Source organism: Lineus longissimus, chromosome 5 (genome assembly GCF_910592395.1).
Source record: "Lineus longissimus chromosome 5, tnLinLong1.2, whole genome shotgun sequence".
Classification (NCBI taxonomy): domain Eukaryota; kingdom Metazoa; phylum Nemertea; class Pilidiophora; order Heteronemertea; family Lineidae; genus Lineus; species Lineus longissimus.
The window spans coordinates 18,019,438-18,037,646 of NC_088312.1; the positions used below are offsets into that span (position 1 = coordinate 18,019,438).

General features: G+C 46.9%; 1 protein-coding gene across 1 annotated transcript in view; it reads right to left on the reverse strand.

Moving 5' to 3' along the window:
* The window catches only part of LOC135488702 (E3 ubiquitin-protein ligase Mdm2-like), a 68,653-nt gene that overhangs the window by 7,562 nt on the left and 42,882 nt on the right, over positions 1-18,209 (reverse strand). Inside the window, exon 4 of the mRNA XM_064773408.1 lies at positions 12,466-12,558. Coding sequence (XP_064629478.1) covers positions 12,466-12,558 — 93 coding nt within the window. The remainder of the gene's footprint in view (positions 1-12,465; positions 12,559-18,209) is intronic.

An 18,209-nucleotide genomic window follows, 5' to 3' on the forward strand; every position in this document is an offset into this window, starting at 1 on the left:
TTCCCTACCAAAATATTTTCCATTTAGTTGTCTATCCAACCCAAGCAGTCATTTTCCTCTATCTCTCTTATTTTCAACACACCAGGCCAGCAGAAAAAAGCTCTAAAAATCCCCATTTTTGGCCTGGGCAGATGGGTGGGTTAGGTGTTGGGTCCGAAAGGGTTAAAACGCAAAGGCCTGGAGCCAGCAGATGACGAATATTAGCTCATGAGCTATCCCCTATTTACTTCAATAGGCTGGCTGAAACTCCTGCTATGCAACCTATTGCCCCAAACACTGCTGGTACCGTTGATGATGACAACAAAAGAATCGTCAAAACCCAGCACAATAGTCTACTCACCGGCGCCTTCTTCAGCCAACTTCTCAAGTCCGCCATTGTCTGATCGCACGTGGCTCGCCCATCACGCACGCACTCAAGTCTCTATACCTGGCATTAATTCTGTTCGCGTAGCGTCACTATAGTATGGTAGAACAAGCTGAGTGATCGCGATTAGCGCCATGTACAGAGACTAGTCGGAGCGCCACAGACGTTGGCCAGTGGTACCAGGCTGATGATTGTTGGATTACGCCGTGCTTACGGAGAACTACTGAGGCCGGCAGGCCGGGCGTGTATTTTCATCTGATCATCGGGCCGCAGGATTTATTTCATAGGCGAACGCAACCAGTAGAATGTTTTAGTCGAACTTACGCATTTAAAATTTCCATTTCCTGTGGAAACGTCATTTTATTAGTTCATACCTACCCAGGTCAGACTTTTGCACGTGTACTCCATTCGGACACACCCGAGGAAGAAATAATCTACAGTAAAACCTCCCTATTAAGGACACCCTTGGGACTGACAGGTGCTGTCCTTTTTAGAGAGGTGTCCGGATTAGAGAGGTCAAATTGAATGGAAACAACCAATTTGGGACCAAAACTAGTGTCCTTAATAGAGACGTTGACCTTAATAGAGAGGTGTCCGCTAAGAGAGGTTCTACTGTATTTATAATAGAAATCTCTCAGCTAGTTCGCTTAGCTACACCTAGGCGGCGCCCCTATACAGCCTCTGCCTCGTGTGAGCCGCCATCATTAGTACTTATTACTCGAGCGCACCGAGTAAGTCCCGTTGCTGTGGGGACAGGCAGGGCGGGTAGTCTGACCTGGGTAGGTATGAACTAATAAAATGACATTTCCACAGGAAATGGACATTTTATGTCGTTCATACTCTACCCAGGTCAGACTTTTGCATCGAATACCAACAACCAAAGGAAGGAGGGTAAACGGTGACTTACCATGTAGTGAAGTGAACTGTCTCCAAGCTGCGCAGCAGAACCCAACGGGTGAGACCAGGGGACCCAGAGAAAGAATGCTTGGGGTAAACCCGGGCTAGAGGTCAACAGGCCCTTTGACAACAAAGGGAAGCATAACTGGGAAAACCCAACCCCTCCTAGACGGGGACAAAACCACCTCAACACGGTATAAGCTCAGCACATATCGTCAAGAGACACAATGTGGAAAAAAAATTTTTTTTACAAGAAGGAGAGCACGCCCCAGAATAACCTGGAGCGGCCTCACTGACTAACTCTCAAAAGTCCTAGGCGGCTGAACCCTAGGACAGCTGGACGGGGCGAACGCGCGGGCCCGAAGACCCGGCGACAGTCTATAGAACAACCCCCCCCCCCGCTTAAAAAGGAGGGAGGACAAGACAACCAGCAGGAGAGAAAATCGAAGAGTGGTCTAGGCAGGAAAACACCTAGACCACGTGCTGAGCAGCGACAACTGGACCAAGAGACAGCATACCGTCTGTTAACCTGGAACAATCGCGCATATAATACTGGGAGAATGTAGAGTGAGAACTCCACATAGCGGCATCTAAAACCTCGTTCAGCGCCACTCCCTTATACTCGGCCCACAAGGTAGAAATGGCCTGAATCTCGTGGGCCGTAATGGCGCCTAGGCGACGAAGCTCTGGAGAACCTAGTGTAATAGAATAAGCCATCCGGATGGTGGCCACTAATCATCTGGCGACCGTGGCTGCAGCTATCTCCCTAGTAAACCCCTCTCTATAAGACAAAAACAGGCGCTTCCTGCCTTGGCGAACAGCAGGCTCCTTAGTCTTATCAGAATAGAACTTCAATGCCCGAACAGGACAGAGAGTTCTGTCCGGGAGGTCTCTAGAGACCGTAGCAGATAACGAGGGGACAAAAACCGGGCGCCTGGAGGTGTGCGGCGCCTGGTTTTTAGCCAGAAAGCCTGGGACAAATTCTAGGACCGCGCCCCTCTCAGTGAAAGCCAATTTATCAAAGGCTAAAGCATGGAGCTCAGACCGCCGCTGTGCCGTGACCAAAGCCACCAGGAAAACGGTCTTAAAGGTCAGATGTTTAAAATCTGCCTGATGCATGGGTTTAAATGGAAATTTCATGAGAGCCCTTAAGACCACCGAGAAGTCCCACTTGGGAGAGAGCTGAATGGAGTGAAGACGCTCCAAAGACATATTGCAAAGCAACGATGAAACAGCATCATCCCAAGACGGTTGCCACGATTCAGTCAGCTTTAAGGTGACCGAAACGGCGGAGCGATAACCTTTCACTCCCTGAACCGAAAACTTCCGGACCGAGAATAGAAAATTCAAGAAGTTGAGGAAGTTGGGAAGAGAGGGAGCGACCGGAGAAACTCCGTGCTCCCGACACCAGTCTCGAAAGACAGCCCACTTGCTATCGTATGAATCAAGGGTAGACTGTCTCGGAGGTTGGGCGACTTTACGGGTAACGTCTTCCGAAAAGCCTCTCTCTCGGAGGAAATACCCGACAGCCTCCAGGCGTGAAGCCTGTAAAAAGAAGGGTCTTGATGATAGACCCGGCCGATCGGGTGATAAAGCAGACGGTCCCACACCGGCAGGCGGCGGGGGTGATCCGTCAGCAGCTCCAGCAGAACCGGGAACCAGGCCTGGTTCAGCCAGCACGGTGCTATCAGACAAAGTCTGACCCGTGAACTGGCCACCTTGTTGAGTACCGGTAGAGGGGTTGGCGGGAATGCATAAGCATTGAGGCCGTCCCAGGAGGCCGACAGGCTGTCCACTCCCAAGGCCTCCCCGTCCGGGAGGGGTGAGTAGTACAGGGGGAACCTCTTGTTCAACCGAGTCACAAACAAGTCCACGACCAGAGCATCCCACAGGGCCTCCATGCGAGAGACCACCTCGCGATGGAGGGTCCACTCTGTCTGGACAAGACGGTCCAACTTGGAAAGGGCGTCAGCCAAGATATTTCTCTTGCCGGGGATGTGACGGGGGAGGAGCTGGATATCCAAGCGGCGACAAAGCTGCAGGAGCTCCCAAGTGAGACGGCACAATGTGTCGGATCTCGTCCCCCCTGTCTCCGAATACAAGCGACCACCGTCGAATTGTCGGAGAAAAGAGAAACCCTGTGACCCCTCAGATGAGACATGAAGGCCCTCACGGCCAGGATGACAGCCTGCATCTCGAGGATATTGATCGAGAGACGCGCATCCCCCTCTGACCACGTGCCCTTGGTGGTCAGGTCCCCTTCGTTCAAATGGGCGCCCCAACCATAAAGGGAGGCGTCCGTGAACAGGGACATCTGGGGCGACGGAGGGCTGAGCTGCACTCCGCGGAGGAGCTTCGTCTCCGAACCCCAGAAACTCCAAACCTCCCTCAGGAGAGACCCCGGGATAAATATCCGCTGGTCGAGGGAGTCCGTGAATGGACGCCAACTCGACAGCAGGAGGAGCTGGAGTGGGCGCATATACAGGCGGCCGAAAGGAACCTGGTCCGCTGCCGAATTGAGCAGCCCCAGCAGCGACAGAAACTGTCGGGCTGTGGCGCTGTCCTGACGGCGAAAAATCCCGACCAAGGACCGAATCTTGCGAAATCGGTCCGGAGGGGGGGACATCAGGCCCTCTCGTGTGCGAAATCGCACCCCCACGAAGACATAATCCTGAGCTGCGTCCAGCTCGGATTTGTCCCAATTTAACAACCACCCTGCCTGTCCGGTTGTGATGAGCAGAAACTTTGCCTGCTTTCCCAGACGGCGATGAGCCTGGTGCCGTAGCAGCCAGTCGTCGAGATAGCAATGGAGCTTTAAGCCCATGGCGTGAAAAGGCGCCGCAAACGCCTTGACGACTGTTGTGAAAATCTGCGGAGCAGAAGCCAGGCTGAAAGGAAGGGCCTGAAACTGATAAACCTTTCCTTCGAAGAAAAAACGAAGGAAGGGCTGAAACTCTGGATGGACCGGGACGTGTAAATACGTGTCCCGAAGGTCCAGAGAGATAGCCCAATCATTGGGCTGCACCGCGACCGCTACTGACCTGGTTGTCTCCATCTTGAAGCTGGGGACCCGGAGGAACCGATTCAAGGTGGACAGGTCGATGACCAGTCTCCACTTCCCCAACTTCTTGGAGACCAAGAAGACGTGGCTGTAAAAGCCCGGGGAGGAATGGTTGTCCACCAGCCTCACTGCCTGCTTCTTGAGAAGAGACAGGACCTCCGATCGAAGGGCAAGCGCCCTGACAGGGTCTACTGGCGGGGACACCGGGGTGGGAGTCGACGTCATAGGGGGGGGACGGGAAAAGTCCAATCGGACACCGTGTCGGAGCATATCCGGCACGGGGGAGTCTTTTTGACACCACCGGTCCCAAAAGTCTGCGAAGTGTCACAGTCTGCCACCCACGATGCCAACTGTGGGGGCGCCACCTGGAGGCGCAGGAGGAAGGACTTAAGAGTCACTTGCGCTTGCCGCGACCCTTCTCTTGGAAGGGACGCTTGGGCTGCCCGCCGCCCCCGCCCCTGCCTGAGGAGCGGTGGCGCTTATTAGAGCGGCGAGAGGGAGCCGCAGCTTCTGCCTGCCCTTGGGGACGAAAGGAGGAGGAGCCACGCGAGGACGAGGGCCCACGAGGAGCTAACAAACCTCGAGGGCGTCGAGACCCCACCTGTTGTCCCCTGCCCGCGGTCTGTGAATAGGAACGCGGACGGGGGGCGGCCTGGGGAGTCGAGACTGACTCCATCAGGCGATCAGACTGTGCCTGAGCACCCATGGTGTCAGGCAGGGAGTCATGGAACAAGAAAGGGCCGCTCAATGGAGCGGTCCTTAATGCCACCCGCAGAAACTGGGACCTGACCGTGCTCAACCCCACGATGAGCAGGTCGCGGCGTTTTAGCACGCCGTTAGCCGCCTGCTTAGCAGTCAGATCACTGGCATGCTGCAGGGACTGCTGGATGGACATCGCGAGAATACGCTGTTCCTCCGAGGCATCCGCTGCTAAAGACCTGGTAAGGGCACACAGAGTCAGGTCGGCATAAGATAACACCGCCTGGGTCTCTTTAGCCAGGGCCTCGTCATTCTTCGCATCCGTTAAGGTCGAAGAAGAGAGGACTTCAGGGGGTACCAAACCCGAAAGTTGGATGTCGTCCTTGAGGGGCGACAGTGAAACCGGGTCGGTTCCCGACGGTGAGACTCAATAATAATCGGGTCTATAGGACAGGCTTGGAGGGGAAGCGGTCGTGAATCGCTTCCCAGCCTGAGTCCAGGCACCTGGCCCCGTAGACGGGAGCGTCGAGACCAGGGCGCGCTGGTGACCCCCGCAAGAAGGTGCTGTATCCCTGAGAGACGTATCCAACCATGTGGAGGCTCTAATCAGGGCTGGAGACGCGGGCAATTCCTGGAAAGCCCGGTCAGGGACCGCATCCGACTCCTGCTTGGAGGCGTCGCCGAACAAGTCGAACGGCACCTTACCGAGGGCGGGGTTGACCGTCGGGAGAGGACATGTGTCTTGCGGCAAAAATTGCCGAACAAGAGCGAACAAGTCGCGCATACCCGCGACACTGTGCCGGAGTCCTCACCCCCAGAGGGGGGGTCAGCCTGAGAGGCTGAAAAAGACTGTGAGTCGCTAAACTTACAGTCCATTGGCTGATGACTCAAATCAAAAGCCACCGGCCTCTCGGCCGGGCAAGCCGTGGACCTGTCATGGAGGTTGGAAGCCTCCATGCGGTCCGTCAGGCTCCTAAGCAACTGCCGTTGCTCCTCTGTGAGAGAGGAAGCAAGAGGCAGAGGCTCAGAGCTCAAATCGGACTCCTGTGGGGCAGACACGGGGGGGGGGGGAGGGGGGCATGCCTGATCGGCAGCCACACCCGTCAACCCCGACATACCCGACAGAGCAGGGTGGGGTCGGACCGGGGAAATAGACGGTCTGACGGCACCCATAACGGAGGGGGGGGCACCAGGGCCCCTCGCCCGTGAATAGTGGTCGATCACCGACCCCCTGCCCACACCGGGCAGGACACCTCCGGGTGCGGTGAACAGCGGCAAAGACGGGAAGGTGAAAACCAGTCTTGCCCCGCCAGGGGGCGTCCGAAGAGACGACCGACTCACAGAGTGAGGGTCGGACGGACGAGCCCGCCCCAAAGCGAAGGTGTGGCGGATCCCCGGAGTGGCCGTGGACTCAACCGTGGCGCTAGCAGAGCCAGCTGCCGCCGGCAAAGGCAGCGGCCGCCGGCAAAGGCAGCAGCCGCAACCCCGTCGCAAACCCCGGAGGGGGACGGGGGAGCACACCTGAAATAACAGGCAGCTCACCGGGGGCGACGCTGCTCACCAACCCATGACAGGTGGGGGCGTCGGGGGGGGATCGGGACATAAAACGTCCAGAGTCCCTGTTAGCCCCTGCTAGCCCCCTGGAAAGGGGGCAGGGCTAGCCCTGGGGAGTGTCCCTGATTCAGGGTCACCAACACTCAAACCCAAGGCCTCTCCAGGGGGCACACCCCCAAAAGAGGGGTGCCCGGCCTGGGGGAGGGGTCGGGAGGGGTCGAAACCCCCCAGAGCCCCGTGGACCTCGCCGCTTAGCGGGGGTCCGTGAGGAGGGCGAGGGAGAGGGAGTCAAAGACCCCCTTCCCTTTGAGGGCCGTGCCCCTCTCCTCACCTTCTTCATCTTCTTGCCGGCGGTGCAGGGAGGAGAGGAAGGCATCCCGGGGGCGGAAGGGTCCGGCCCAATGGGGGCGGAACTACCCGCACCCCGACACGGGAAGAACCGGGCTGGGGACTATGAATCCCCGATACACCCGTAAAAGGACCTCGAAAACCCGCCCTGAAGGGCAGGAGGTCCAGAACAAAGGGTGGAACACCCAAAGAAGAACGAAAGGACGGCAATAACGATGTCATTACGCCGAAATTTCTAACAGGAAAACCACAAAAGTATAAAACGAACGGTCACGTGACCAACAGCCCGGGAAAACGGAGAAAAAAATTCTTGGGTGACGGCAGAAAAAGCACGCTCCAAAAGCAGAAATCGAGGGAGGATGGTAAAAGAACGATCTCACCCGTCTCCTAGAGATAATAAGCTTCCCGAAGGTGTCCCGGGGTGTCCTTCTCGGCGTAGAATCGACCAAAATTTGGCAAAAACAACGTAGAAAAATCTCGGAACAATGTGCAACAGTGTGCCGAGGAAGAAGTACTGATGATGGCGGCTCACACGAGGCAGAGGCTGTATAGGGGCGCCACCTAGGTGTAGCTAAGCGAACTAGCTAAGAGATTTCTATTATAAATAGATTATTTCTTCCTCGGGTGTGTCCGAATGGAGTACACATGCAAAAGTCTGACCTGGGGTAGAGTATGAACGACATAAAATGGCATACCAATGCGTTTTCCAATGTAAAAACAAGGCATCTGAAAGGGTTATACATGGACGCATTGTACAGGGGAGGGATGCCGATCATTGTGTTTGGAGTGTTTTGGAGTGTGTCTTTGACGCATGAACATGCCTTAATCACAACCATGATTTCCTTTTCTCTTTCACCTTAAAAACCAGACTGACTCACCTTAAGCTTTACCTAATGACTCTTGATTGATAAAATATCACGAAAACATCACAATTTGAAAATATCATAAAAAGACGACGTTTTTGATACTTCAAATAATTGGTCCCAAAAAGATGTCATGTCACTCTATGGATAATTATAAGCATTCCCGTAGAAAGAAATTCGGAAAATCTCACTTCCGCTTCATAATATTACAAAACTAGAAATATATAACGCAATTGGGGCAAATTGCGAATGTATGCCCCCGCTCTGGTGTGTTCGGTGTGTTAATATGTTCATTGCGCGCGTTATTTAGCCTATAAATATGAAATTGTGGCTATAAGCGCACCTCGAATATAAGCGCAGTGCGCTTTTTAGCGCATAAATACGATAATATCTTCTCTGTGGCTGTTTATGAAATTTTGTGGAGGCTCTCAAATAACATCCACAATAATATGGCTGTTGACTGGGCTAGTTGGTCTGACAATAGACATGCACGTGAACAGCAGAGGTTGGATTTCCCATTTACTCACTACAGAGGTGAAGCGTGGTCTATACTATTTTCGCCATTGTCATCTCCTTGATCTATTAAGTTTTTGCCGTTTCCAAGGCGATTGCCTGCTAGCAATTCACACAGAAGATCAGTGGGCAAGCTGTTGACCCTGTTACTGGAACAGCATCAATTATGCGATCGCCTGGAATCAGTCACAGAATATCTGGTACTCAGGAAGTTAAAGACTAGTCACTGCCGGGTAGCTAGTGCAATCTGCTAGAATCAGTCACAGAATATCCATTGCTTACATGCTAATGAATAACAACTGTCAGGCTATTTATCCCTTCTCCTGGTGTCAGTCACAGAATATCCAATGCTCGGATATCAATGAATAGGAATTGCCTAGCTATTTATCTCATCTCCTGATGTCTGTCACAGAATATCCAATGCTCGGATATCAATGAATAGCAACTGCGTGGCTATTTAATTTATCTCATCTCTTATCTTATCTCATCTCAGCAAAAATCTAAGATGGCGGCTGGAGGCCATTTTGGATTCTGGAATGCGCCCAAAATCGATAGAGAAACTCCCCTACTGAGGACCATTACACCACAGAAGTTTGAAGTGTGTCAAACCTCTAGTTCTTCAGTTAACAATCGGAATACCAAAATCTAAGTTGGCTGCTGGCAGCCATATTGGATTTTGGAACACGCCCAAAATTGATAGAGAGCATCCCCTGAATGACCATTGCACCACAAAAGTTTGAAGTGTGTCAAACCTCTAGTTCTTCAGTTAACAATCGGAATACCAAAATCTAAGTTGGCTGCTGACAGCCATATTGAATTTTGGGTCAGGCCCAAAATCGACAGGGAACCTCCCCTACACAACCTCATCACACCACATAAGTTTCAGGTCTGTCACTCACTTGGTTCTTGAGTTACAGGTCGGAATGCGAAAAACCAAGTCGGGCCTGGCAGCCATCTTGGATTTCAGATCGGGCCCAAAATGGATAGGGAACCTCCCCTACACTAGGTAATAACACCACATAAGTTTCAGGTCTGTCACTCACTCGGTTCTTAATTTACGGGGCGGAATACAAATCACCAAGTCGGGGACCTGGTGGCCATCTTTGATTTCGGGTCTGGCCCAAAATCGATAGGGAACCTCCCCTACCATAGACCATTACGCCACAAAAGTTTGAAGACTGTTGGACCTCCGGTTCTCTAGTAAACGAGCGGAATGCGAAAATCTAAGATGGTGGCTGGTGGCCATCTTTGATTTCGGGTCGAGCCCAAAATCGATAGGGAACCTCCCCTACCATAGACCATTACACCACAAAAGTTTGAAGACTGTTGGACCTCTGGTTCTCTAGTAAACGAGCGGAATGCCAAAATCTAAGATGGCGGCTGGCGGCCATATTGGATTTTGGAACGCGCCAAAAAACAATAGGGACCCTTTGACACACTAGGCCTACACCCCCTAAAAATTTCAAGTCAGCCGAGCAAGGGGTTCTTGAGTTATAGTCTGGAATTCAGTGCGGCGGCGGACGCGGCGGCGGCCGGAAACCACCTGAGAACATAATGCCCCCACTTTAGCGGGGGCGTAATTATCAGAAATTTGATAGTTTCAAAATTTGGACGAAATTTTAATGATAAACTTAACAAAATGACTCTGGCTTATTAGCTGATTTGTTCTCCTAGGGGGAGTTCAAAATTTGAAAAATTAGCTGAATAGGTGCCAGATGATATTCATGATAACTCATGACATTTTCAAAATGAATGGAGTTTTTTAACCCTATAACACCTGGAGGTGCCTGATGATGCCCGAACACCCATATTCAAATTTTCGCGCACTTAGCTACCGATCGCCTTCAGAGCGCCGCCTTTTATTAATCTATGAAACTTAAGCTTTCAAATGCCCGGATGAACAATGGTGGTTGCTGTAGAAGTTTTTGAGATATTTGACGATTAAGTTTTTGTTTCTCTTCAAGCCAGTAAATGCAGGTTGGACATTTTAATTGCTGAAATGGATCGTTTGTTTGATTCCGATTTGGATGTACCCTATCTAATAGGAAATTTCACCTTTTTTCAAATAAACGGGACTTGTAATACATTATTTGGAAGTTCACCTGTGTTATTTTGTGCAAAACTGGACCCACCAGAAAAATATGATTTCCAGGTAAAAAAATTACGTCAGGGCCTAGGGGAATAAGCACTTGCGCTTGCAGTGGCTCAAGGTGTTATAGGGCAAAGAATTTATTTGGCAGGATCTCTTAGAATTGATAATAGAATGATATGACATTAGTTTGCGATGAATCATATGATGAATGAGACAGTTTGGTTTGTCATGATATTTTCAAACTGTAATATTTTCCAGATTTTTTTTTGATTTCCAGGTAAAATAACGTCGGGGCCTAGGGGAATAAGCACTTGCCCTGGCAGTGGCTCAAGGTGTTATAGGGTAAAGAATTTTTTAGCAGGATCTCTTACAATTGATAATAGAATGATATGACATTAGTTTGCGATGAATTATATGATGAATGAGACAGTTTGGTTTGTCATGATATTTTCAAACTGTAATATTTTCCTGATATTTTTTGTCAACATATTTAAATCACTATCTTCAGGTTATTAAGGTAAACCTGAGGTGAGCCTGTCCAGCAAAGAAAAGAACAGAATGTTGCATAGAAGTGAGAAATATCCAAACTTTATGGGGTGTTCTAATATTTTTGCACACTTCTGTACATTCGAGGGAAATCTGAATTTCAAAATCTCACACTGTTTCACAGGAAATACATCCAAATAGATGCATTTGCATCATCTGAGTTACAAGTTTAGTCATCATAGGTGAGAACCATCCAATAATTCAAGTTATTTGCGGTGAATTTAAACCAAAATCCAACTTGCCAAAGGTATCCACATGGCCTACAGTTCATATGTAATCATGTGTAATCAAATGATCTAGGTCACTTAGTAAGAAAAAGTGCCATACTTGTTGAAATTTTTATAGTTGAGCTCTGTGACCTTGAGAAGTATCAAATCAAATATCCGGGTATTACGTCATGTATCCTTACTAGATCAACCTATGATACATAATTTGGAAAGGATCCAGCCATACATTCAGGAGAAATAGCACTTTTTGTGTCTCGGGTTTTGGCCCCCTGGTGGCCAATCCCTGAATCAAATCACATGGAAATTTAGTCTATGATGTCATTTGACCTAGGGGTACATATGGACAAGATTTCAAGTCAGTAACACCAGTGGTTACGAAATGTGCCGCTATTGCCTAACAGTGATGCCGATAGCGAACTTTGACCTCTGTGACCTTGAAAAGTAGGTCAAATCAAAAACTTGGGTTATGTTTCAAGCACCCTTATGTGATGCACCCACAGTGAAAAAAATCATGAATCTAACTAGCAGCGTTCATGAGTTATAGCCAAAAATAGGTTTTCAAAGAGTGCCACCTATATGACAGACAAGCAGTCAAATTGCTCTAATTTTCATTTTGAAAGGAGGTCTTGACTAGGGGTACCCACACACCAAGTATGATCTTTCTAGGTCAAGTGGTTAAGAAACGTGCCACTCTTTTGTCAAAGTTAACGACAGACGACGACGGAAACAACATTATCATATAAGCTCACCTGACAGGTGAGCTAAAAAGGTTAAAAGCGATGAAGAGGTCTATTATTGCAAAGATCTAACTCTGGACCACGAAACCAAAATGATGATGACGATTATTATGTTTATCACTGAAAGCAGACATTGGCAAACAGCAAGAGGCGACAGTGCCGTTTACTCAATTTTGGTGGCATCCCGACCCCTTACGAAAAAGATCTAAGATTAAAGATTTCCACTCAGTGGATCATACCTATATATTTGGAACTCTCTTCCCGATGATATATTGGTGCTATTAAATGACCCTAAATTTTTAAGTCGGGCTTTAAAAACTCACCTTTTTAAAAAAGCTTTAAAAACTTTATAACTTTATATGAACTCTCTGGACATTTTTGCAAATGACTTATTTTTAAATATTCCTTTAAATTATTATTTTAGTATTGGACTAGTTAAAGGTTTCTAATCTCTGTACAGTCCTAGTATATGTTGTAGTTTTATATTTTGTTAGATAATTGATATGTATAAATGACATGAAGAGAACTTCCAACTGCAAACCTACTGTAAAATTTGCAACTTACAGATGCTATTTCAGGGTCTGATTCATCATCCTCTGATTCACTGTAGTCAGCAAAGAACTCCACATCACTGTCAGTGCAGACCACCAAGATCTCCTGAAACAGCGAGAAATGTCAAAACATGCCTATCAATACGATTATGACCATTGAAGTTTCACTAATAAGATTTGCATAAAAGACAAAAGTTTTCCTTGGAGTCAAGCCGGTTATCGCGTATTGAAGTGTAAACAGGTTATTACAGTGCCACTTTAATATAGGCACTGATTATCATATCAATACCAGCGTAGTTACCCTGTGTTGTGAAGAGACACGAATTTCAGTTCGGATTTATATGTAATTTTTTCAATCTCTTCCATAACCTTCTATAAAGACCCCCAATCCTTCATGTATGTGCTGAGTTGGCCATAAATAACCTGACTGACTGATTTGCTGACTATGAGAGGTGTTTTCAAAGGTCACCAGCTGTCTGAAAAAAACAAATACCTGTAGCGAGCTAAAACTAATCTTCAAATTCAAAGTATTTAGCAGGAATTTTCGAGTAATAAAAGCAAAAAACCTTTGTTGTATCATAGTTCACCCACACATTGTGAAAAAGAACGAAAATAAAATTTAAAACTTCCTTTTTGGACAATTTTGAAATTGCCTGTTACATAAAGAAGATACAGGATTAGCAGGATCAAAATACAACTGATACATGACCAAGTAGATATACCATTCTCCGCTGAAAACAGCATTCACTTATTGGATTCTATCTCTGTGATATTAAAAAAAACCTGTGGACATTTACTTTCTGGTAGGACTGAACTCAATTTAAAGCAGTTTGCAGGGTCAAATAGGTGGCAGTCAATGAAAACCGATAGATTAAAGAGCAATTGTATAACTAGAAATATATAACGCAATTGGGGCAAATTGCGAATGTATGCCCCCGCTCACACCACAAAAGTTTGAAGTGTGTCAAACCTCTAGTTCTTCAGTTAACAATCGGAATACCAAAATCTAAGTTGGCTGCTGGCAGCCATATTGGATTTTGGAACACGCCCAAAATTGATAGAGAGCATCCCCTGAATGACCATTGCACCACAAAAGTTTGAAGTGTGTCAAACCTCTAGTTCTTCAGTTAACAATCGGAATACCAAAACCTAAGTTGGCTGCTGGCAGCCATATTGAATTTTGGGTCAGGCCCAAAATCGACAGGGAACCTCCCCATACACAACCTCATCACACCAAATAAGTTTCAGGTCTGTCACTCACTTGGTTCTTGAGTTACAGGTCGGAATGCGAAAAAACAAGTCGGGGACCTGGTGGCCATCTTTGACTTCGGGTCTGGCCCAAAATCGATAGGGAACCTCCCCTACCATAGACCATTACACCACAAAAGTTTAAAGACTGTTGGACCTCTGGTTCTCTAGTAAACGAGCGGAATGCGAAAATCTAAGATGGCGGCTGGCGGCCATATTGGATTTTGGAACGCGGCAAAAAACAATAGGGACCCTTTGACACACTAGGCCTACACCCGCTAAAGATTTCAAGTCAGCCGAGCAAGGGGTTCTTGAGTTATAGTCTGGAATTCAGTGCGGCGGACGCGGACGCGGCGGCGTCTGGAAACCACCCAAGTACATAATGCCCCCACTTTAGCGGGGGCATAATTAAGAGTATCTAAAATACTTCTCGAAATTGATGAGGAATGCAAAGTCGACACAGAAGCGATGTACAGAAATTCATATTGATTAATGGTAATGGCAATTTGAACATTAATTTAATATGAAAACTGCACGAGTGGCTGATCCTCATATCCAGACTGCAAGAGATGATTTTCTAAGGCCTGAATGCTCAAGACCGCAGGTCGAGAGCGCTCAGGCCGTAGAAAATCATTAAGTGCGATCTGGATGACACGGATCAGACACAAGTGCAGTTTTTTATTTATCAAATACCACAAATATCGCCATAATAGCAAAAAAAGGAAAGTAAAAAGGAAAGTTTTGTCATTTTTGACCAAAATCCCTCATGACGTAAAAACGTCGAAGAAGACGTGATGCTTGACTTGACGACGTCACAGCCTCATGACACGTAGCTGAATTCCACCACAATAATGTAGAAATAGAACGACAATGAAAATGATGTAAAAGCCGACGCTCTTTCAACAGTCAGAGCCTGGATTGCACAAGAAATGATCTGGAGCATTCTCGTGCAATAAAATATTTTTATAAGCGCAATATTGCACTTTTTACCTTTTTTACTTTTGGCCTCCCGGTGGCCAAGTTGAGAATCAGATCAGATCGAAATTTGGAGTTCGAGGCTACGGCTTCGAGGTAAGGAGTCATGTGTACCAAATTTCAAGTTCGACTGAAACATGCCATAGTTACACTCAAACAGCCAATTTACATCATTTGACCTATGTGACCTTGAAAATGAGGTCAAATCAAAACCCGTAAGATATGTGATGTATCCTTGCTAGGAGAACCTACTATAAGAATTCAATCGAAAACGAGTCACTCATAAGAGAGAAATAACTTGTTTAGGTTTTTTAGTTTTGGCCCCATGGTTGCAAAGTTGAGAATCAGATCAGACTGAAATTCGGTGTCAGCGGTTATATGACGTAGGGAGTCATGTGTATTTAATTTCAAGTTCAGAGCTTCAGCCGTTAAGAAACCTGCCATAGTTACACTCAAACGGCTAATTTACACGATTTGACCTTGAAAATTAGGTCAAATCGAAACCCGTATGATATGTGATGTATCCTTGCTAGGAAAACCTACCATAAAATTGTTATCGAAAACGAGTCACTCATAAGAAAGGTATCACACTTTTAGGTTTCCACTTCTGGCCCCTGGTGGCCAAGTCAAGAATTAGATCGGACCGAAATTCATTGACAGAGGTCACCTGATCTGGGGGTCCTGTGTACAAAGTTTCAAGTTCATAGCCTTAGCGGTTAAGAAACATGCCACTGTTTTTGAAACAGGATACAGACGACGATGACGGACACAGCGGTGTTGTATAGACTCCCCTGCGGTGAGCCCATAAGTACAAAAAATTATTGTAAGCACCAAACGTTTTTCTCGGATTTGATTTCTTCTTGGTAATGTAGTCTACAGCTACATCCTGTTTCCACTCTGTTCTTTGCACCGACATTAAGTTTGTAAATTTGAAACTGTAGGGTAAATATATATATATATATATATACATATAAAACGAAGAAGAACAGGACTGTGAAATAAGAGCCCAGAAAGCAGGTAAAGCGTCTTATCTGAGCCGGATACATATTATCACAGAGTTTATAAAAAGTTTACATTGACGGTCTTAGATTAATGAATGTCACTTTTGATGTTGGTTATTTTCCAATGGAGTGGAGTATATTAAGTATGTTAAAAAGGGAGATTGGTTTCTTATTGTTGGTTATGTTGTCCTACTTGTATTCTACCAGGCTACTCCAAGTAAAACTAGCAGTGAAAAAGCTGCAAATTCCCTGCCAAGCAACTTCAAGGAATATCAGTGTTTATATCCACAGGGGATGATTTGCTCAGTAACTTACCGGTCACTGGCAGAGCAGTTTTCAACACTTTACATTTTGTTAGAGTTGGGTGTTTGTCTATATTTTTAAAGTGGTGCATCGGAAGGATGTGCGGCTTGATTAACAACTCGAGCAGAAGGATGTTTTTCCTCAGTGAGGTTGACATCCTCGAACTCGGCAGGTGACTTTAATACTTTGTGTTTGCTGAGAGTGTAAGGAATTATAGGAGAGACGACGACGGGGTTGGTCAATCGTGCAGTACATCCTTCCTGTACACCTTGTAGAGTTGGGAAGAGTTAGGTGAAATTATAGACTGCACACTATAAATTGATGTGGAAGCATCTACCAAGCGACGGAAGGCGGAAATCTCTTTGAGAACTGTAGTTGGGGAGAGCTATTCATTTCCACATTAATAAGGACCGCGGAGTGCCTGCACTTGTTGTCCATCACATTGGATACTTACTATTCCAAAGTGATGACGTCATGAAAGCACGAGGCCCCTTTGCCTCTAGTTCATATTTGGGAAGAGGCGGAGCGGAGTATGTGGGAAGTACGTTGGGTCACCGAGCGGTAGTTGACAGGCCGCTTTGTTGTGGAATGTTCATGTAGACACAGCATTGAGCAAACTTGCCACCATTGTTGAGGGTCAGACGGATGGACGGAATCACAAATGACGGATGACAGACAAGACGTGATGAGGTGAGCTAAAAATGTGGGTGAACAAGAGGCCCAAGGGCCTGGCGCTCAGTTGAAATAGAGAGGTGAAGGCAAGGGCCAAGTGTGTGTTGGTACCCTGTTATTATGAGGCAACGTGAAGCTGTTACGTCTAGCACGCAGAAGTGCTGGTGCGAAAGACCTTCTTGCTATATCAGTGCATGCTGAAGTACTGAGTTGACGTCACCCTGCTATTATGACGCAACATCATTTCTATTGCCGTTGCAGTAGTGGGGTGTGTGATGACGTCAAGGAGTTGTGAAGTAACATCAAAGAGTGGAGTCCTTGTCTTATGCAGCGTAGGTGGAACTAATAACATGCACATGGACACAAGGTATAATTATTACAGTTTATTTTGTGAGGTGGGGCCTGGTGCTTTACAGTGGTCAAATGAACTGACTGTTGCCTGGACATTGATGAAGTGGATGCAGCCAAATGTTTGGGATGGTCTTTTTTGTATGTGAAGAAAAGAAAATAAAGAGTTGGTTAACAAAATGAACTTTATTGGTGCGGCAGATATTTGATGCCTTTCAACAGATATTTGAAGCCTTTCGGCAGATATTTGATGCCTTGCGGCTGATATTTGTTGCCTTGCGGCAGATATTTCATAACGCTCTCCGGGAATGGAAAGCAGTAAAACGAGTAAGCACACCTGACTCTGATGTGGGAACAGCAAGTGCTTTACTGGACTTGTAATGTGCCAACGACTCCTCTTGCAATAACCAACAACAGTTAGGGGCCATTGTGCTCACCGTATACATCTTTTAGTAGGCAGGATCATGCTTAGTTTAGAGGTGAATATGGTGAACACAATCAGGCATGAAGACTTTTTTTAGATGTGTATTGATGTCAAGTAATAAGACAGGGCAGTATATGTAAGTTTATGATCCAACCAATAATTGTCTATGACATCAACAAGATCAATATCGTGTGATTGCTAAGAGTCCCTGCAATAAAAAATTCATCGAAAAAAAGTCATTAATAAGCGAGATATTGCACGTCCTACTTTTTCAGTTTTGACCCCCTGGTGGCCAAATCAAGAATCAGATCAGGCCAAAATTCGGTGTCAGAGATTATCTGATGTAGGGGGTTACATGTACCAACTTTCAAGTTCATAGCTTCAGCAGTTAAGAAACGTGCCATAGTTACATTCTAATGGCCAATTTACGCCATTTGACCTCTGTGACCTAGAAAAGGAGGTCAAATCCAAAAATTGTAGGACATGTGGTGTATCCTTGCTAGAAGTCCCTGCCATAAAAATGTTATCGAAAACAATTCACTCAAATAAGCAAGATATTTCACTTCTTCCTTTTTCCAATTTGGCCCCCTGGTGGCCGAATAAAGAATCAGATCAGGCCAAAATTCGGCATGAAAGGTTATCTGATGTAGGGGGTTATATGCAACAAGTTTCAAGTTCATAGCTTTACTGGTTAAGAAACGTGCCATAATTTACACTCTAACGGCCAATTTACGCCATATGACCTCTGTGACCTTGAAAAGTAGGTCAAATTGAAAACCCGTAAGA